This window comes from Phocoena sinus, chromosome 16 (assembly GCF_008692025.1).
Source record: "Phocoena sinus isolate mPhoSin1 chromosome 16, mPhoSin1.pri, whole genome shotgun sequence".
NCBI lineage: Eukaryota > Metazoa > Chordata > Mammalia > Artiodactyla > Phocoenidae > Phocoena > Phocoena sinus.
The window spans coordinates 36,270,349-36,291,434 of NC_045778.1; the positions used below are offsets into that span (position 1 = coordinate 36,270,349).

At 56.8% G+C, this 21,086-nt stretch overlaps 1 protein-coding gene across 9 annotated transcripts in view; it reads left to right on the forward strand.

Annotated features, from left to right (window-relative positions):
- Positions 1-21,086, forward strand: part of LDB3 (LIM domain binding 3) — a 60,484-nt gene that overhangs the window by 12,931 nt on the left and 26,467 nt on the right. For 2 of the 9 annotated variants that reach the window (XM_032608314.1, XM_032608315.1), the window contains exons 5-9: positions 4,745-4,767; positions 5,848-6,051; positions 10,606-10,775; positions 11,271-11,307; positions 17,294-18,079. In XM_032608314.1, coding sequence (XP_032464205.1) covers positions 4,745-4,767; positions 5,848-6,051; positions 10,606-10,775; positions 11,271-11,307; positions 17,294-17,390 — 531 coding nt within the window. In that variant the 3' untranslated portion in view covers positions 17,391-18,079. Of the gene's footprint in view, positions 1-562; positions 931-4,744; positions 4,768-5,847; positions 6,052-10,605; positions 10,776-11,270; positions 11,308-17,293; positions 18,082-21,086 lie in introns of those variants that run through there. The other 7 variants (XM_032608308.1, XM_032608311.1, XM_032608307.1 and 4 more) reach the window with 5 other exon arrangements.

Below are 21,086 nucleotides of genomic sequence, written 5' to 3' on the forward strand. Positions count from 1 at the left end.
AGAAGCTGCAGAGGCAGACTGAGGGAAGCAAATGTCAGCCCCCCTCCTTCCTCAGTTTCCCCTCTGCACCTCTACTCTGCCTGTTCACCACCAGCCCAGAAGGCCCCCTCTCACCGGCCATGTGGGACATTGCAGAGTGGGGTCAGCAGAGCAGAAGGCAGGGCTGTGCTCACCAGGTGCCCCCATTCAGGGGTAGGGGGAACAGGTGTAGCATGGAGGGCTCTCCCCACAATTCCCTGAGACCACACCCCCTTTTTTCCAGCCCTGCCGGCAGGCTGGCTTGGCCTAGCTTTCTGTGTGGGGCTTTGCATTTTGTCCAGGTGGATGACAGCTTCAGGGCCAGGAGCTTTACCCCGCTCTTTTTGACAAAACCCTTCTCTTCCAGGTGTCCTTTCTATCCCCCTACCCTGACCTCGGTGCAGTGGGCTGCAGGCTCCAGGGTGGTGGGCTGCTAGGCGCTCGCACTAACCCCTCTGTTTCAGGTTCACGCGGAAGCGCTGGGATGGGCGTGGCCTCTAACTGCTCTCTTCTCTCTCCCCTGCATGGTGCTGCCCCGGGCCAGGACCCTGCTCTGGACACGAACAGCAGCCTGGCAGCACCCAGCCCCAACCCCAAGGCGAGGGCCATCCCGGGCACCCCAGGCAACCTGGAGTTCGGGCAGACCCTTAGCTCCTCCTTCTCTCAGACCTCCGTCTTCTCCTCACACACGGAGGCCTCTGATGCTGGCCCTCCATGGGGCAGCCCGGGGGCCAAGGTCAACCTGGAGGGGACCCTCGACTCTCTAAGCCCGAAAGCCCCGCGGGGTTCGAGCCAGCCAAGGCAGTATAACAACCCCGTTGGCCTGTACTCGGCAGAGACCCTGAGGGAGATGGCTCAGATGTATCAGATGAGCCTCCGAGGGAAGGCCTCAGGTGCTGGACTCCTAGGAGGGTAGGTAATGGGCTCACAGCTCTCCACTGGTGGTCAGGGGCCATCTGGGTCCTCAGTGCTCGTAGAGGCCTGGTCAGGTAGTCAGAGCGAGGAACTAGCCTCATTCTGGCCAGCCCCAAGCCCATGAGGCAGTGCGGGCTAGGAGCAGTGACATCAATTATCCTATTGACATTTGCCATGAGCCGGGCCCATCATTGCTTTACACAACCTGGGGCGATGTGTCGGATTTTGCAGAGAGGGAAACTGAGGCTCAGAGAAGGTTAAGTCGAAGTCCAGCTGTCCAGCTACTAAGTGGCCAAGCTGGGCCTGAATACAAGAGACTCTGACTCCCAAAATTTTCACATCAGGTCACCCACCAAGACAGGACAAAGCCTAATGACTCCAGGAACTCTGGGGCAAAGGGACAGGCTTGTTGCCACCCCTTTGGGAGTCCTGAGAGGTGGGAGAGCAAGTTCTCTAGGTCTGGCAGTGGTCTGGGAAGGCTGCCTGGAGGAGGGAGCACCTGAGCTGGGTACAGAGAGACTGGGCAATAGGGTGAGGGGAGTGGGTTGGCAGGACTGACCCTGGCTAGGGTGGGGAAGCAAGGGAGCAGGACCCTGAGGAGAAAGGGGCCCTGCAGGAGAACAGCAGGCCACCCCCTGCTCCCCGAGGTCTCGTTAATGGTACTCTTGGAGCACAGGAGTTAAAAGAACTAGAGCCAGAGCCAGGGTGGGCATTGTGGAGGGGCTGAGGGGAGGGAGGCTCCCAGCAGAGCACATATTAGCTTCCAAGTCCTGAAGGTTTGTTATCTCATTGTAACTTCTTCCATAGCCCCATGCAATTGGTATAATCGTCTCTGGGCTGGAGGCAAAGCAGGCTGAGTCAAGGCATATGGCCCAGTGGCTAGGGGTTCAGGGCTCTTCCATGAGACTGTCCGTATCTCAGGATCATGGGGAGGATTGAAGGAGATAACACGTGCGTAGTGCTGAGCTCTGTTCTGGCACATTCACTACGTGCTACCTGCCATCACCGCCTGGACTCACACAACAGGTACACAGATGAGTCAGCATTGCAGTCCAGGTCGGTGTGATCCAAGCCCACACCCTTCCTTTGACCTGGCCGCACATGGTATCTGTGCTCTGCCCGTTCACTGTTCCCCTGGGGATCCCCAGCTCCCCCAGATCTCATAGCTCTTTCTGGGATCCCGAGTGAAGCTGGGCGCTCTACGGTGTGAACACTTGGACCCTGGCTTCCCTGGCCCAAGATGGCAAAGCTTTCTACCCCCAGGCTTTTTCCAGCAAGGGGCTTCTGCCAGAAAGCTCGGGGAAAGACAGAGTAGAAATGGACTCTTTCTCCTGCCTTGGGTGAGCCGATAGCTCTTCCTGGTTCTCTTTGGGCCTGGCCCCCAGCAGGGAGGTCATGCTCTGGTGGACCTGGACTTCCATGGGGCCCACCTGCAGTGATGGTAAGGTCTTCCCTCACAGAGGCCTCAGTCGAGGCTGGGGGCTGGTTAACATTCCATATGCTTTATCTAACACAACTCTCTCAGCAACTTCAGAGGGGGGCATCGTTCCCTCATTTTATAGCTGGGAAATAGAAACTCAGAGAGAGCAAGGAATTTGCCCAAGGTCACACAGTTAACAGGTGGTAGATAGGACTGGCACTCAGGTCAGTCTGACTTCTCCCTGCATGGAGCCAGGGACCTACCTGTCTGTCCCACCCCTGTTTCTCCCGACTCCCGACAAGCCCTCCCATTGGCACAAGGGCTGCTCGGAACCTGACAAGTGTTAGATTATTACTTGACACTCAGAGCAGCAGCATCCAACAGTTTCTTCAAAGGGAAGATGGGCTAGGGAGGGAATATGGTGCGTGCTTCATTCAAAGTGAAGGCTGATGCTGTGGTCCCAGCAGGAAGGGCAGAGCCTCTGACCTGGGCTAGCCGAGGGCTGAGGCCACCACCTCACAGGAGACAGGGTTGGCAAATGCTACTCCCCATGTCTGTTCATCACACACTTAACCCATGCTGAGGGCTTTACACTCAGGATCCTGTTCAGTCTGTGGAGGGCACCACCCTCTCGGTATTATGAATGAGGGGACTGAGGCTAAGACAGGTGGGTAACTTGTCCAGAGTCACAGCTCTAGGAAGAGGTAGGGTCAGGATTTGAACACTGTCCTGTCTGGCTGCAAAAGGAAGCTCCTTCCCATACTCTCTCTCTCTGGGTAGCTTCAAGGTGATCCCTTGGCAGCTCGTATGCCCTTGGGAGGAGTGGAGAGGAGCAGAGGGGGCGAAAGAACAGCTGGGCCTGCAGCCCCCTGATCCTTGTCCTCTCTGGGGCTGGTACTGAAGGGCAGGGTCCCTCAGGCCAGTTGGTGCGAGGGCCCCCGGGGCGTTTTTACATCTTTGTCTCATTCTCCCCAAGACCTGGCTGCCCCTCTCTGAGCTCTGTCTGTTGCAGGCACCTCAGCCTCCCGGTCCTCAGGCAGAAGCTAAGCAGGGGGCAGGAATCAATGCCAAAGAAGGAGCTGGCTACCTAGGCAGGGAAGGGCATAGGCAGCCCCTGAGGCCAGCACTGCCCTCTACAGGGGGCACTGGGCTGGTCAGGGCAAGAGCTGATCCTGCAGTTGTCAGCACTGGCCAAAAATGGAGAAGGAATTGGAGATCTGTGATGGCCCTTTCCTAACATAGCTCCACTTACAGCTATTTTGAGCCTGGGAGGACAGAGGGAATTTTATCAGCCCTGAGACAGAGTTGGGCCGCCTGGGACTGGTGGGGGTGGGGATGGGGGGGGGTCTCCCTGGCTTTGGTCTGGATCCCCAGGGTCATGGCCAAGGGGTGACCAGGGCCAGGCCAGCTGAGGCCCAGGCTCTCCCAGCCAGAGCCCAGAGTGGTCAGATATGGGAAAGTGGCAGGGTGTGGGGAAAGGGACACCACTTTCTGCACTCTTCTCCCCTCAGGTTTCTGACAAGGGTCTGCCACTGCAAGGAATTTGCATTTAAAGAAAGATAATGCAGGCAATGCCTCCCTCAAGGAGGTGATACTCCAGGAGGCTGGCTCTCAGATAAGAGTGAGGGTGGGGTCCCTCTTGTAGTGTCCAAGCTGGGCTGCCTTGTCCGGCGGTTTTCCTGCAATACAGGACCTGCACTTCTCCCAAGCCTCCTCACTCCTCCATCCTGCCTCACTGCCCATCCACAGGGCCTTTAAGGGCAGTTACTGGGAACTGCACAGACCCCTTATTACTGTGCCCTGGGAGGAGTGTCCAGGGCTGCCTGACCCTCCTCTGGGAAAGAGAGCATGCTCCCGGGGCTGTGTGAAACCCCACTGCACACAAACCCCAGCACCACTGCAACTCCTGCTCAGGGAACAGAACTCCTGGAGCTGTCCCCCATTAAACAAGGGTAAGTCCAGAGCTACTGTCCGGCCAGGAGGCACCTGGGGCCTTAGGTGTTCCTGGAGCAGCCATCGCTAGTCCGGTCTCCATCTCCAGCTTCCTCGCCGGGGTCTACAGACAAGGTGTATGTAGGAGATTCATGTACATGGTAAATGAGCACCTACGAAGATGGACAAAAAAACCCTTTCTCCCTGGCAGAGCTTCAGGTACTGTGGACCTACGCTGCAGCTGGCATCTCTGATCCAAACTGAGCGGCTGTGATCGGGACTCTGAGCGCTTCCCCCTCCTCACTCCGCACTCTCCTCACCCAGTGCCAGTCTGGGCTGCCTCTGCCTCCACTATGGCCAGTCTGAGGACCATCCCTAGGTCCCTACGCTCAAACCCTCTGGCAGGACCCTCACTCTGATAGCCCTGTTTTCTTTGCTTTTTCTCTCCCCCACCCCCAGGTGGTAGCCAACTCTCCAGCCAAGTTAGTATCAAAGGAAAGCACGTGTGTGTGCTTGCCTGCATATCCCAGCATGCGACCGCGTGTCTGGGGGACTGGGCAGCGTGCGTCTGTGTCGGCGGCATGTGTACGTGTATGTGCATGCGTGAAAGGGGGTGCATTTGTGTCCCTGAGTGAGCCTGCATGTGTGTGGAGCTGCGAGTATGGAGTGCAGGCAGTGGGGAGGGGCGCTGGGGCTCCGGCAGATGCCCCGGACCATTGTGTTCCCGATTAGCTGTTGCAGCTGCTTAGACCGCAGGCTGGCTCCGGTGGGCGGTGGGTGGAGCGCGTGCTGACGCCGGTTCCGGGAGAGCCTGAAGACATTTCTAGCCCGGCCGGACCACTCGGAAGGGCTGTACCTGACCTTGTCTTTGCCTGGGGAGCACGCTTGACTGTTGAAGGGAAAAGCCTCCATGGGTAGAAGCTGGTGGGCCACCCAGCAAGTTGGACATGGGGGCGGGGCCGCCTGAGCACCTAAGCCCTGCTCCGAGGAAGAAGCACATGCACTGAAGAGGCTGGCGGAGCAGAGCCCCGGGCCACCCAGGATGAGTCCCTTCGTGGAGGAACCAAGCTCAGAATCCCCGCGGGTGCCCAGTGGGGCTGCTTTTTGCCTTTGGACGTTCTGGACTCCGCTTGGGCTGCCGCTGCCTCTCACGCGTGGCCCAGCTCCTGTCTCCTAATCCCAACCGCCACTCCGCACCCCCTTCCGTTTCTGCTTCCCTGCGGGTGTGGTGAGAGAGCTTTCAATGCCTGGCGCCCCCTGCTGACCCTGGGCGGTAGCTCAGGCTGAGCCGGGGCCTCCAGGGATCTGGGAAAGCGGAGACGGGCAAGAAGAACCTTCCGCAAAGAGCTCTGGGGAGGGTGAGAGGATTTTCCCTACCAGACCCAGCCCGCCCACGTCGGTCGGGGGGACTTGGGTAGCCTTCCTGGGATCAGGCTTAGGGAGGTCTCTCTCCACACCCTACACCACCAGCCCTCACCTTGAGCCGTGTAACACCACCTGTTGCCCCTTCTCTCCTTCCACCCCCCTCCCTCGCTCCCCTGCTCCGTGCTCCCCTCCCCCAGCGCCGACTACCAGGAACGCTTCAACCCCAGCGCCCTGAAGGACTCGGCCCTGTCGACCCACAAGCCCATCGAGGTGAAGGGGCTGGGCGGCAAGGCCACCATCATCCACGCGCAGTACAACACGCCCATCAGCATGTACTCCCAGGACGCCATCATGGACGCCATCGCCGGGCAGGCCCAGGCCCAGGGCAGTGACTTCAGTGGGTAAGCGCCTCCCCTCCTCCACTGGCGCTCGATGCCTCTGCCTCGTCATCACCGAGGAGGGCACCGGGCCACTGGGCGCCATCGGAGACTTTGGGCATCGGGACCAGCTGTCCTCCATCGTCTTGATCCTCCCAGGGTACAGCCCTTGCAGGAGAGCCAGCCTTCGCCCAGGCCTCCCAGAACGTGGTGTTCTCTCTTCAGAGTCAATCTCATGGTCAGCTTTAGGAGAAGGGTGGAGAAATGCAGCATGTGCTTTTCACAGCCTCTGCATTTTCCCAGGCTCCATGAGGGGGCTGGTTTAGAAAGAGACTTCTGGAATCCTGTTAACCAGGGTCACATTCTGGATACCTCAGCTTCTCACAACTAAGCCATTCTTTGGGGGGAAGTTGCTGTGTTCTTCCAATGATGAGGGCAATTCAGGTTCATGAGTGGGTTTCTTGTTTGGGAAGGGGCCTCCGGACCAGCCATCCACAGTGCTGTTGACAGTCAGCCCCGCCACAGAGCCGGGGGGCACCCAGCACTCGCCTCCTCCTGTTGGCCCCAGGGAAGCCCAGCCTCAGGGCGGTGGGACTTTGGACATCCTTGGTTCCTGACTTTGCTTGTTAGCAATGGTTGAAGAGCTTGAGGGCTGAGTAGGGAAAGAGTTGGCTGAAAATCATTTGTGGATGAAACGGGTAATAGTACAAACATTAATGTGGACCTCTCTGCTTCTTTCAGAATTTCTTTCTGTCTCTGTTTCTCTTAGTCTCTGTTTCTTCTCTGTATTTCTTTCCTTCTGTGTATGTCTCTCTTTCTGTCTCTATCTCTCTGTCTCTTTTTCTGTTTCTGTGTGTCTCTTCCTTTCACACACACACACACACACACACACACACAGAGAGAGAGAGAGAGAGAGAGAGAGAGAGAGTCCCTTACTGTATTCTACTTGGAAATACTGTTAGTATTGACTTTCAGAACCGATTATCTCTGTGGTAACATCTTATCCCTGAGTCAGGATCTCCAGCAATTGAAGGCAAGAAATCTTAAAATGATGGTTGTCCTTTTTTCCAAAACTAGGAAAAACAGATGTTGTAAGAAGGATAGAGGCACTCAAAAGTCCCGGAGAACTCCTATAGCGTTTGGCCTTTGTAGAGCCCAACCCTCGTGGCCATGACGAGTGTGCAGGTTATAAAGTGCAGGTTCAAGAGGCCAAAGGATGGGACGTGGTGTGGACTTACTGGCGCTCCTGGTCAAAAGGAGCCTGGCCCTCTCAGGCACGCAGTACTTCCTTCGGGCCACCAGGGGGTGGATGGTTGCTTGCCCTGGAGCCGTGAGTCAAACCCGCCAGGCTCAGGTCTGCAATTCTTTGCGGAATTCTCTGGGCAGGGTTGACTTACTTAATCCCATCGTTCAAAGCAGAAAATATGACCATGCAAGTTTAAAAACACAACTGTTGCTCATGTGTACCCAGGAAGACAGGGCTGCCCGATTAAGCCAAAGAGTTAACGGGGATTTCCTGTTAACATTTGTTTGCCACGTGTGTCCTTGGTGTGCTCTTAAAAGTGGTAGCATTGGCCAAAGGGAAGCACGATGGAAGATAATGGAAGAGCTGCTGTTCACTAACTTTATGTTTTCTGCACCTTGGGAAAAGACTACAAATCATTTGGTTTTACCTCTAGGTCGCCCATGATATATTTTTTTAACATGATACACTGTTGATCTAATCTAGGCTTCTCCTTCCTTTCCCCTCCCCTCCCCTCCTTTTCCCCTCCCTTGCGTGCCTGGGAAGCAACATTCTTCCTTTTCCTTCTAACTCAGCCCTGCTGGGTTGATGCTGTCGTGGTGCCAGTGGGTAAAAGCTGCCCTTGTCTGCCATGAGGTGTTCCATTTCTGCTGTTAATTTCCATGATTCCTTCCTCACTGACAGTTTTCTTTTTGTCTCTCTCTCTCTTCCTCCTTTATCCACCCCACTCCCCCATAACTCATTTCTGATCCTAACCCTGCTCCCTTGTGTATGCGCCTCCCCCCGCCCTCCCATGATGGACATGCACTCACTGCTGGGTTTTCCTCTGCTTGGCAGGGCGTCACCGCTGGCGTAAGTAGACCCCACAGTATCTGTTCCGTCATCCGTCTGTCTGGTTGCGGGATGGTGTGTGGGTTTGGTGGGATGTGCCTGAGGACAGTGGTTCTGTCCACGTTCCTCCTCACACCCACCTCACAGGTAAATGACATGCGCCGCGACCTCTACAGGCAAGTGCTTGTCTTTTGGGGTTTTCCCCCAAATAACGTCACTATGGACATAGAAATCAGAGTAATGATACCACACTGGCTGGGGGTGTATCCCGTGTTCTCCTTGCTGTGCTTTGCGGGGGCTCTCCCCAGCCTTTCTTGTCTACACTGGGACAGCGTAGATCTTAATGTCAGAATCCACATGGGGCCATTATTCAGGGAGAGGTTGCTAAGGGGGTCTGTTGGAGGCCATTCCCCAAATCCTCATGGAAGATGGATCTGGAGGACCCAGCGCCTGCCAGGACCACCCATAAGAGGCAAAAGATGAGTCAGACTTGGGGCCAGTGTACAGTGGAGTAAATGCCCACCGGTGACCTTGATGTTGCGGGGACCATGGAGTGTTTTTGTTGGCAAGAAGTTCATGCTGGAGTGGCTCCAGAGAGTGGCCTCGGACCCAGGCTCCCAGAACTGGAGGGCCTGTCCTATCCCCTCTCTGTATATATTCTTCCTGAGCCCCAGATTCTCAAAAGGCACAGCAGTTCCTTCGTCTGGTTCCCAGTGTCTGTTACGGCAGCACCAAGTCCCTGGTCTTTGCACAGCATTGTGGGAAGGGAAGCCGACAATGTGACTCCCAAGGGATTCACTCCTGGGGTTCACTTTCTTGAGCCCTTGGAGATGTGGAAGGAACAGGGAGCACCTCAAGGGCATGTTCCAGGGAAATGGCAGCCAGTGCCTTCCATCTGTTTCAGGACCCCTTAAGACTCCTCCCTATGCCAGAAATGACCTCTCCAGCGAGATCCCAGCTTCTCCTCCACTCCCTGGTCTTCCCTATCTGATCCCAACCACAGCCTGACAGACCTGTAGCTTTCCAGGCCAGGGCGAAGCCTTGAGAGAAGTAGGGGTAGCTCCACCCAACCTTGGTCAGTCACCTTCCATCACCTTTCTCCACCTCTGCTCTCATAGCCCACCCTGAGTTGACTTAGGGGACCAATCCTAGGAGACTAGGCCAATTCTTCTGTCCAGCTCCTTGCAGAGAGGGTAGAAGACAGGGGCACTGGGGAGGTCCCCTCTCCAGCTAGCCAGCCCTCGAAGGAGCAAGGGCAGGTAGAGGCAGTCATAGCAGCAGGCAGGGCGATGCTGGACAGGGGGAGTGTCTGCACTGGGCCATGTCTCCAGATGTGGAACATCTGGGGTGTGCAAGTCCCTAGTGGGCAGAAGTAGCCTTCCTGAGCCCTGTCACTGCAGAGGGTCTGATGGAAAGGACACTGAGCTGGGAGCTGGGAAACCTGGGTTCTAACTCAGTGGGGCCCCTACATGACGTAACCTGGAGCTGGTCGGCTAGTCTCTCTGGACCTCAGTTTTGGCATGTGTAAGAGGAGATGGCTGGGCCACCGGTCCACAGGCTGGGGAGACATGCTGTTATTGCTGTGAGCTTCTCCTGAGCCCACCCTGACTGCTGAGAGGGCCGGCTGGGCAGCCTAGATTACCCAGCCCTCCCTGGTTGGGATAAGTGGTCATCCATAAAGCTTTTAATGTATCTTGCCCTGAAGTCTGATCTGGGCTGAGAGACCCTGGACTCAAGGGGCTCTGGGGTCCCTTCTAATTCTGATCTAGGATTTGTTCATTCAACTACATTTTGAGCACCTACCATGTGCCAGACCTTGGGAGTCTAAGGGAAGGTCACCAGGTCCCCCTCAGGCAAGAAACTGCGCTACCAGGTCTCCCCCACCTCGGGCGAGAAGCTGCGCTATCCGTGGGTGATGCCAGGCTTTTAGGGACCTGATTGCCTTGTTTCTCCAACTGCCTCCTCACCGAGCTTCCCTGTCTTTGCAGAGTGGGAGCCCACAGTCCTCCTCCAGGGCAGTCATGACATTGGTGGCTCCCTGTTTGGATCTCAAGCTTTGAGGAGGCCAAGGGACTGACCGTGAGGAAGCCTCTGAGTCCCCCAAATGGCCTGTCCTCACCCAGCCCCAAACTCAGGACCTGCTCAGGGAGGTTGAAATTACTTCCAGAAGACCTCTTCTGCCTCTTCTTTCCTTAAAGGAGATACAGCTCCTGGGGGCAGGTGTCTTCAAGCCTGTGTCTAGAGTTAGCCTGGAGGGTGGGGGGTACTGGCAGGAGGGTCTGAGCTTCCTGACCCTCCGTGAGCGGAATTCACTGTCTCGCTGTGACCACCCTGAGCACTGAGGACCCAGGTCAAGCCGTTATTGCAGGCTCTCAGAAGGGCGTGGTGGATCTAGACAAGTAGGGGTTACCCACATGCATGGGGGGGTGCGCCAGGGGGAGGCGCAGAGGTCGGGGGCAGGGTTCCAGCCCCACCCTTGCCCATGGTCTCTCTCTGCATTGCAGGAGCCTTCCTGTCAAAGACCTCACCGTAGACAGCACCTCTCCCGTGTATCAGGCTGTGATTAAGAACCAGAACAAGCCGGAAGACGAGGCTGACGACTGGGCCCGCCGCTCCTCCAGCCTGCAGTCTCGCTCCTTCCGCATCCTGGCCCAGATGACGGGGACAGAATATAGTAAGGGAGGGCTGTGGGGTGGCAGGAAGGGGCGACGATGAAGGGCCAGCGAGGGTCCTGGGCCCTACTCCACAGTCCCACGGAAGCCGGGGAGTCGAGCCCCCCACCCTTGAAGATGAGCTGGCCTCGATAGATAGTTAGCAGTCTGCTGCGCCCCTTCTGGGTCCCTGGGGCAGGCACAGTGACGTCAGCCTGCTGCTCGGCTCCTGGACTCCAGCGGTGGGCGGCGGACTGGCTGTGGTGCTTTCCGGATTGGGATGAGAGGGCTTTGCAGGCCACACCTCTGGCTACTCCCTCCCACCTGCGCCTCTTCCTCTCATGCCCCCTTTCTCCCCCTGCCCTGTGCCCAGCACACAGCCTTTTCTTTCCAGAGATCACAGGTAGGGAGCAATAACTGTCCCATCATGGGTGGGGACTCCGTGCCCACCGGGCTCTAGTAGCTTTTCTTTCTGATGTTCCCTGTGATTCCTCCTGACCTGCAACTTCTACCCACAGTGCAAGACCCTGATGAAGAAGCTTTGCGAAGGTCAAGGTAAGTGCCTGGACTCAGGCTCTGTGGCCTTGCCCGTTCTAATCCCCTCCCTCCCAGGGCAGCCCCTAGGTCAAACGACTCATGGAAGGAACGTCTCAAGTTAATGCATTTGGAAATTCCCAACCCCTGAAGGGCTCCGGCAGATGCTGGCTTGGGGCGTGCATCCCGGGTCAGTGAGGTGGGTGCCTGGAGCTGAGTCTCTATCCCCTGGGCCCGGGCTGCACGAACGAGGACTCTGGGCTCTCCCGGCTCTGTCCCTGGGCAGCGGGCAGGGCTGCTTTGGCCTTTGCTGGGCTGTTGAGAATGAGGGCATCTCTCCCTGTGAGGCACCGGGCAGGCTGCCTGGCCTGCCCACTCATCTCAGGGCCTGTCCCCTGTGAGTCTGAAGGGTAGGCACTGGGAAGCAGGCACGCAGAGGGCCGTGCTGGGCGGGGCTGACTGACCCTTGGACTCAACTCTCCAGACCCACGTTGAGGTATCAGTTCCACAAATTGCTCAAAGCACCACAGCTGCTGCAAGGAAGCAAAGCCCTGGGTATGAGAAGTGGCTTGTGCAGGGCTAGGTGTCTCTGAGTATGGTCTCCCCGATGGTGGCAGGCCTGAGGCCCCAGCCACTGGCCTGACACCTTTGGCCTGTCAGGTGCTCGTGGCCCTGTGCATGATGGGGGCACACTGCCCTGGAACCCATTGGAACCCGCTAGGGCCTTCCATGGGAGGCATGAGGCCCAGAGTGATTGTGCTTTACACTTCTGGAAGCAAATGTGTCATCTGCATGTCCTTCCTGGGAGAGTCTGCCTTGGGCCAGCACATCCTGTGGTGGCCTCCGTGTGAGGGGCTGGGGCCCAGAGGTGCCTTTCCACCCTGGGCCAAGCTTTCTGTTCTTGCTAACCAGTGTGTAGTGGCCACAGGACTGTGTGGAGAGTGGGACTCTGGGGTCAGCTTGAGTTGATGTGGAGTTTCTTTTCGAACTTCTATTTCTGCCAGCTGAAGTTGCTCCCACTCTTCGGCTGGGGCATCCAGTCCTGAAGTGTGGTTCTCCCTGGCCTGCTAATAGTGGCATGCGGTTCCAGTGGTGGTTCTTAACCTGTCGGTGCCTGCAGCGTGTCTGTAAAAAGCCTGAAATGCGATGGTGTTTGATTTAGTGCAAATGGTAGTATGGAGCTATTGGAGGCGTGACTAAGCTGTCGGCTGTCCCCATCCTGTGCTCCTCTGCTCCTGCGCCATTTCTGTGTTTGTCTCACCTACTCTTCGGAGCCACTCACAGAGATGCTCCAGGGGGCAATGTAGTCTTTACTGAAGATTTGATGGAGGGGCTTTACAGTACATACCCCATAGCAAACCGCTTCGAAATCTCCAGGTCCCTTCCACCAGGAAACCAGCAGGGACCTGCACTTTTTTCCCAGCCGCCGTCACCCCCTCTCAGTCCTTCTGGTTACTTTACGTTTCTCCCACCCGTCAATCTAAGGTCGCATCTCAGTAACCAGACACTGTTTAGAAGGTGGAAGGGTACTGGTGGAGGTAACTTACAAGGAACCTTTGTCTTTCGTATTTTCCCTGGAATATTTGCAGGCTCTGTGAAGTTTTGAGTGAGAACACAAAAGGCAGTATCAAGGGTGGTCTGCAGGCCTTGGCGTTGGCCTTCCCCTTCCCTCCTTTCAAAAGCATCTCTTGGGGCTTGTTCGGCCTGGTCCTGTAGGCCCTTTCCCCCTGGGACCTAACTGCCCACTAGCTCCATTCAGATCCCAGCAGAAGGCAGGGGCTCTTGAGAACTCTTCTGCAGGTGTTGGCGTCTCTCCGTCAGCCCCTGCAGGGTTTTGCTGGAGGGAGAGCTGGAAAGGGGGTGCCAAGAAGAAACTCTAGCCTACTCCCTCCCTCTGTTCAGGCCCCCATCCTGAGAAAGCAGCTCCCCACCCCCTGCCCCACCAAGGCCCTGTGCCACTGTCAGCCCCTCCCTCTGGGGTCTCTGGCCCTGCAGTGTAGGCGCTGAGGCCACCAGCAAGCCTTCTGCCCAGGACTGGAGGGGCCTAAGCCTGCTGCCCTTCTCCTTTTTTTCTGACTTTAATTTCTGGAAGGCTGTCTTCGTGGCCTCCCCTAAAATGCCCATTCTTTCCATGGCCACAGGAGGAAGGTAGGTGTTTTTATTTCCCTGAATCCCAAGCAGCCTGTGGCCCAGAAGTGAGAGGTGGGGGGTCCAGTGGGTCCAGTGGTTCAGTTCTGTTTGTGATTAATGCCCGAAGTAGTAACTGACCACTGGTCACGGGTGGGGTCACAGACTCATCCGAGTGGCCATCTGAGCAGAAGGGAACACACTTACCACCGCCCTGGGTCCAGGCTGGTTAGGGATCTTGCTCCCTGGGGATCTGAGCCCCACTGATATCTGTTCCCCCTCCAAGTTGGAATCTGCACCCCCAGATCCATCTTGTTGGCTGAGGACAGACACGGCCTCTGCCTTTCCCCCTCCCAGTTTAGCCTGACTCGCAGTGGGGAATCTGAGGGTCTCTCACGAAGGCTGCACCTCCCCAGAGAAGCTTCACTGCACCCCGCTTCCAGGTAGCTCACTCCGGCACGGCCTGAGTTTGCCAAACCCAGTGCCCAGCAAGCTGGGCACTGTGGCAGCCTATACAGGCTTATACATCTGCTGGGGCGCTTTTTCCTTCCTGTTGCTGTGTCCTGGAAAAGCTGGCAGGGATGCCAGGTGTTCTGTACCAGGAAGGGCACTGGGGGCCTCAAGGGCAGTAGTAATCTGCCCCTCACCTGTCACTGCTCCACCTCCGAGGCCTGCCCCCGCAGAGTCCCAGAGCAGCTCAGAGCCCTGCCCTGACCTCTGCTCCTCTCCTCTCCGGCCCTGGCTCCTGGCACTGTGACGCTGTCTCTGTATCTGGTAGCAAGTAGCTTCCCTCCGAGGCTCTAGTGCCCACCTGCTGGCCTAATCTCCAGGGACTCTGTCTTTACAAGGGAGGCAGGGGAGGCCCTGAACAGTCCAGGCATCAGCTGCAGACTTGGCTCACCTCCCAGGAAAGACCCAGCACCTTAGCAAACTGTCCAGGTGGGCTTAAACACCAGCCTACTGCCAGGTTAAACATGGGTACAAGATGGCTCCCAGCCTTCATCTGAAGTAGCAGAGCCCCATCCAAAGCTGAGCCTCTAATCTCAGAGAGGTCACCACGGCTTCCGTCTGACTTCCGGAAGGCATCCCAGGGCCCAGATGGCTCAGAAGGTTGGGTCCACGTTGGGCAGCCCTGACAGGGGTGGGAATACAGGCAAGCCTAGCTTCATCCTAGGCAGGGCTTGAATCTGCAAGGCATCTGGATCCCACCGCTTGGGCGTAACCGTCCTGGAGGGCCCCGGTGTGTAACTCAGGCATCTCCTGGTCCCCACCTTGTGGTGCCGCTGTCTACACGTTCAGTCTCTGTGTCTACATAAATGCTCCCCTCAAGAAAGAACTCCGCGTCTCTTCCTGGTCCCCAGGCATTAAGGAAAATGTTGATTTTAGTGACCAGTTCCCAGAGGAGTTGAAGGTGAGGGTTGCGCTGTACAACAGTGCATTGCAAACAATGTAAAAACCCTCTGAAGTCCCTTCTCTGACGTGCAACTGTCCAAGGTTCTGTTTCCTCTCCACCCCACCCCCACTTCTAACAGAGCACCAGGACTCACTGGTTTCCCCTTCCTCCCCCTGCAGCCTCCCTGGGCATGTCAGTGTCCTCCTTCTTCCCCGTGCACGCTCAGCTCTGTCCCGGCTCACGCGCAGACTCTCCTGGTGCTGGCGCAGCTCAGGGCTGGTAGCGAGAGTTTCGTGGATTTTCAGTCTTTGGTGTTCTGCCAGCCTAGCAAGTTCAAAATTCACAACTAGAGAGACCAGGACACCCCCAGGTGTCACCTGAGCAGCCCTCGTTCGTGTCCTGGGACCTCCCTCCCTTTCTCTTTCACCCGCTCTCCAGTCTCTTCCCGTCTCTTCTCTTCCTCCCTCTTCTTGCTTCTCTCTTTGGCTAGCTGTGAATTTCCCAACCGCTCCAAGCAGAGCAGACTCACTACCCTCGCCGATTCTCCAGGACTGTTCCTGACCCTGTCACTGAGCATTGATGAAAAAGGCTTGGGCCTCGCTGGGCAAACTGGCCACGTCTGTGTCCTGGGTGGTCTCTATGGGCTGGTCCATTATTGCCGCCTGTGGTGCTGTCTGCAGGGTTATGTGGGCTCCGCCGCAGGGCCTAGGCTTCTGCTGTCATTGCCCCTTCTCCCCAACCCAGGAGAGGCAGTAGCAGGGGATGCCTGGCACTCAGATCGTGGTTCTGCCTCTGAGTTTCCGTGTGGCTTTAGGCTATCCATGTGATGTGTTTGGGCCTTGGCTTCTTCTTGGTATTAGGCAAGTTTGGACCAGTGGTTTTCAAATATGTTAGCAGGGGGCCCCTCTTGTCAAACAGGATCTTACACAGAGACCCATATGCAGGACTTAAGGTATAGGGGAGAGTCTGTCAGGTAATACAGATGTGGGAAGGTGGCCAGGTGTACATGTGGGGACACAGGACTGTTACCATACAGAAACGTAAGACCAGCATTGCCCCATCCTCTGACTTGTAAAGACCTAAAGCCGATCTTCCTGATCTTTACATGCTGGCCATTCATTTGTTAAACTATTCATCTTGAGACAATTGCAGATTGGCATGTAGTTATAAGAAATAATACAGAGAGATCCTATGGAGCCTTTACCCCCAATGGTAGCGTCTTGGCAAAACGATAGTACAATATATCCCTCCCAGGGTGTTGACACCGATACAGTCGAATGCAGAATACTTCCATCACCCCGGGATCCCCCCATGTTCCCCTTTCATACCACACCCACCTCCCTACTGTGCACGCCCTGTCCTTAACCCACAGCGGCCACTAACCCGTTATCCGTTCTCTGTCTCTATAATTTTGTCATTTCAAGGATGTCATGCAAATGGAATCATGCAGCCTGAGACTTCATGGGATGGGCTTTCTCAGTCCGCTAATTCTCTGGGGGTTCATCCAAGTTTTGGAGTGCGCCAATGGTTCATTCATGTCTTTTTATTGCCAAGTAGTATTCCATCATCTGGATATAGCAATTAATTTTTAAAATGAGTTTTCAAAACTGTCCAGGTTAAACACACTGCGTTTGTGGCTAGATGTGGCCCCTGGGCCACCAATTTGCACCTCTGTTCTGGGGGATGTTAGAGGCCCCTCTGGCCTGGAGGATCTAGGATTCTGGCATCTGCGGCCCTGGCCTTTCCCAGGCACACTGTCTCCTCCATTTCTACATTTCTGGCCGTTCCTTACCTGCTTTGTCCTATGCCCTCGGCTGAGCAGGCTGTGGGTTGAGCCCCAGAGGCCCTGCTGGTGGGAAGTCCTGGCCCTCAGTATGTGTGCCAGCGGCCTTGTGAGTATGCGTTTGCACGTGTGTGCCTGGCTATGCTCAGCCCTAGGTGGGCGGGGCAGTCAGTGGTGTTTGAAGGCTTCTCTCTGGGGACAGAAAAGGGTTGGGAGAGACTGGGGCAGCACAGGGAGATGGCAGGTCTGCTCACCAAGCCTCATCACGGGGACAGGCGTTCTTCCTTCTTGATGCCCAGCTAGGGGACAGAGACCATGCAAGGCTCACCTGCCTATGGGGTTCAGTCCCGAGAGCCCACAGCCAAAGCAGCCCTGCCCAGCTCTAACCACATGGGCCAGGGAGAACCCAGAGACCCCCCCCCATTTGCCCAGCCTGCCCTCAGACTCTTTAGCCAGGCCCCTTCTGCATGGCTCACTCAAGTCGGGAACATCAATCCCTCCATCCTGGTCCTTGCGACTCTGCCTGACCCCCTGGAAAGTACCCCCTGGGTGGCAAAGCCTCTCCAAGCTGAATCCCTTCCTCCCTCCCATGCCCTCTGCCCCAGCTCTCAGACAGGGTGATGGCGGACACACCCCCTAACCCCTTTCTTTCTTCCTTTCTCTCTCTCTGTCTCTGTCTCTCTGTTTCTCTCTTTGTGCCACAGGGAAAGGTTTGAAACGGAACGTAACAGCCCACGTTTTGCCAAATTGCGCAACTGGCACCACGGCCTTTCAGCCCAAATCCTTAATGTTAAAAGCTAAAAGGCTGTCTGGAGCCCCTCACCCCTCTCAGGCCGGACCCCCTCCCTCCTTCCCCCCACACAGATCTGGCATGTGAGCCCCACGGTGATGCTTGAGAATGTATAGCTGTGCTGGGGGGCACCTTCGCTAGTCACCTGCAGCAGTTGTGCTCTCTGCCCGCCCTAGAGCTGATGGCGGAGGCCCAGCCCCACGCAGCACTGCACCCACTCTACCCCCACCCTTCAGTGCAACCCTCACCACCCCCCAGATAGCCCAAGCCTCTGCTCCCCTGTACAGGACCTTTCTGTAGATCAGAGAGAACGTGATGGGGTTTGCTGGCAGAACACCCCAGAACCAAGGGAAACAGAATGTGTCACTGGTCCATTTCCCACCAACCTCAGCTCCTGGGAGGGGCAGCCTGGCCTAGTGCCATCCTGGAACAAGCTGCCCGTAGATCAGGGTCCCGAGAAGAGGCCAATTCCCCACCCCCCCTCACTCCTTTGTGCCCTCTGGAGCCCAGGCAGCCCAGGACAGGGCTCCCTGTAGAGGAAGAGGGAGCCCCAGGGTGGCTGAGGTAGAGGCCCTTCCTGGCCATGGTGAGATTGGAGCAAGTGTCGTCCTCTCTGTGCTGTGTGTGCTGGCTCCCTAGTTCTCTCTCCTGTACATATAAGCATGCTCGTTCTGAAATAAAGAGGATTTGAAATGAACCAAACCAGCCCCGGTCCTGCTGTGCCTGTGTGCATGTCACCAAAGGGGGCAGGTCTGAGACGGGGAGAGGATAGGTACCTACAGAAGAGGTGCAGGGGCAGTGCCCGCCGGGGCTGGCACCTGGTGAGCTCTGCCCACCACTGTTTTCCTGCCCCTAGGGCCCTGCCCAGGGCTGCCGGGCGCAGACAGAGAGGACGGCAGGTGAGAATCTGTGCTGCGGCTGGTGGGCAGCCTCAGCCTCCTTCGGGGTAGCGTGTGCGTGGACAGAGGAGCGGGATCTGAATGCCCACGCCTCTCCTCCCATACCCAGCCACAGCCAGCAGGCCGAGCCATCCCTCCCTCCCATCAGAAAGCGTGCCACAGCCCCTGGCCCAGGAAGGCACTGCTCACGCTCAGCCCTAGTCCAGGAGGGAGACACACCTGAACTAAGGAGCGGCTCACAGGGGAAATGCTGGGGGTCCCCCGTGGGCTGGGCCCCGGCTCAGGGGAGAGGAGCTGGGAGGTATGCCTGGTGGAGTCTTGCTCAGGTGGCAGGAAGTAGGGGAAGGCCCTTGCTCCTGGCCTCCACACACCTGTGGCCTTGTCCTGGTCCTGAGCGTTTGGGAAGGGCCGGGCTGGCAGGCTTATGTCCTCCCCACCCACCGGTCTGCCCATCAGCCCTCACCCCTGACTGGGGGAATCACAAGCTGAGAACATGAGATCGCCGGCACTTGGCAAATAATGACAGGTGCTGAGGCCCATCCCTCAGGGCTCCCTCACCACCCCCAGGGCTAGACTGGGCCAAAGCCTCGTGCCTACCCCCGCTGCCTGGGCACAGGCTCTCTTTCTCACCCTGGGGACCTTGGCAATCCGGTCTAGAAGAGCTGGCCAGGGAGACTGTTCTCTCCTGCCTACCACCTTGAGATGCTCCCCAAAGCCCCCCACCAACCTGTTCCACCTTGGCCTCCCGTGCTGCTAGAGGCAGCACCTTCCTGCCTCTAGCAGTCTGACTCCAGGGCCAAGGCGAAGACCAGGCGAGGCAGGCTGGCTAGGGGATCAACTGGGGAGGTGGGGGGAGGGGGGTGGTGCTTCTGCCTGCATCTAGGCATCCTGGAGCACACTCATACTTAGCTGACCTTTTACTGAGGACTTCTGAGGCCAAGGGTAGGTTGGGGGTTGGGGGCTGCCAGACAGAGAGAGGCCCCAGGTAGTGGGTGTCCTAAGGCTGGCAGAGGACCTGAGCCAATCCATCGGAGCTGGTGGCCTCCCCATCCCCCGTCCCCATCCCCCTGGCCTGTCAGAGCCCTCCTGGATCCACCTGATGGTTTGCTTTCCGGCCTGCCTGGTGCCTCCCCAGTGACCCCAGGCCGCTGCATGCAGCACCTTGGGTGGCCCCAGGCCAGGGCTCTGTGTAAAGCCCTCTGGAGTAAATGGGAGAGATGTCCTCATTCCGCATTCTGTGTCCTTGGGCATTAGTCAAGGCACTGTGCCTAGCTGCTGTAGGTACAGAAGGAATCAGGAAGAGCTAAAGTGATTGTGGCTGACCGTAATGCAAGGCTGATCATGTGAGGTCCAGAGACAGGGGGCGCTCCTCCGACTGGAGGATCAGAGAAGGCTTCCTGGAAGAAGGGGTCTGTGTGTTCGATCTTCGGGAACAGTTAGGAGTGGGGCATGTGCAGTTATGGAAGGCTGCGCAGGTACTCTAAGCAGACAGAGCAGAGGTGCTGGCTCAGTGTCCCAGAACCCTGACTTAACCATTTTGGCTGGAATGGAGGGCGTGCAGAGAATGTTATGGTTAGTAGCGGTCTGGAGCTGAAATGCCAGGCTCTGGGTTTTGACTGTATTCCAACACAATGTGGAACTAGTGAAAGCTGCAGGGCACCAGTCACACTGCAGCCTGTGGGGATCGTTGCGGACTGCACAGTTCTTGAGGGGTGTCATCACCTAGACTACAGTGTGAGTGTGGCCCCTGGAGTCATGCAGGGCAACAGCCCAGCTGCAGAGTGACATGGTCAGGGCTGCCCTGAGCAGTAGTCATCAGGCTGCAAGGTGGAATGCTAGGTAGGCAGGTGGCAGCATGAACAATCTCAAGACCAACCACTTGACTGGCATTCTATCATCATCCAGTCAACAGAGATGTTCATATTCCATTCTCCATCATCACCCCAGTAATGGCAAACAGCACCCAGAACCATCAGTCACAGCACCTCCACCATCGTCAACATTTCCAGCCTGAGCCCAATGACTACAAACCCCCAGGCCCAGCACCACCACCATCAACACCATCCCTATCCTTTCCATACCTAGTACCATTGCCATCAGTAAGAGCATAACCAAAGGCTACCACAACAGAGCAGGGTGCAGGGTTAGCACACTGCACCCTGATGCCAGCTGGGTAGAGGGATGGGCTGAAAAGGGGACTGGAGCCAGGCTGTGTTTCTCCTTTGGCCACACCCTCCCCATGCAGACACCAGCAGTTAATATAGTTGGGTTGGGTTGGTTTTTGCTTAGATGTTTAAGGTGAATTATGACCAAGGCAGGAGGCAGCTATAGAGTCCTAGACCAGGCTGGGGTGATCTAACGGGTACTGTCTTTAGGACTGAAGCCAGAGTCTAGTAAGTTCTCTGCAGTGCTTGCTTTCTGAGACACCTGCCCCCCTCCTTGGGGTTTCTGGGGGCTCAGGGAACTTCAGGCAGGAACTGACCTGGAAAAGAACCCAAGATCCTTCAGGATGCTCTTCAATGCCACTCCTACCTCCTCTAGGCCCTGGTTGCTTGGTTTCTGCAGACAGCGGTCCTAGATAGGATGCCCCTCAGCCAGAACCCCAAGCAGCAGGCTCACGTGCATGTCCTTGGTCCTGCCCTGTGGTAGATGATGAGTTTTCCTAGGGTCACATCCAGCCCCAACTTCACCCCACAGAATCCAGGGTTCACATGGAGCTATGCCTGGGGAGAGCCGCAGGTAAGCTGGTCTGACAGGGAATTGGAGCACAGGGGACAGGCAAAGCCAGTTTCCTATTTGCCCTGCAGA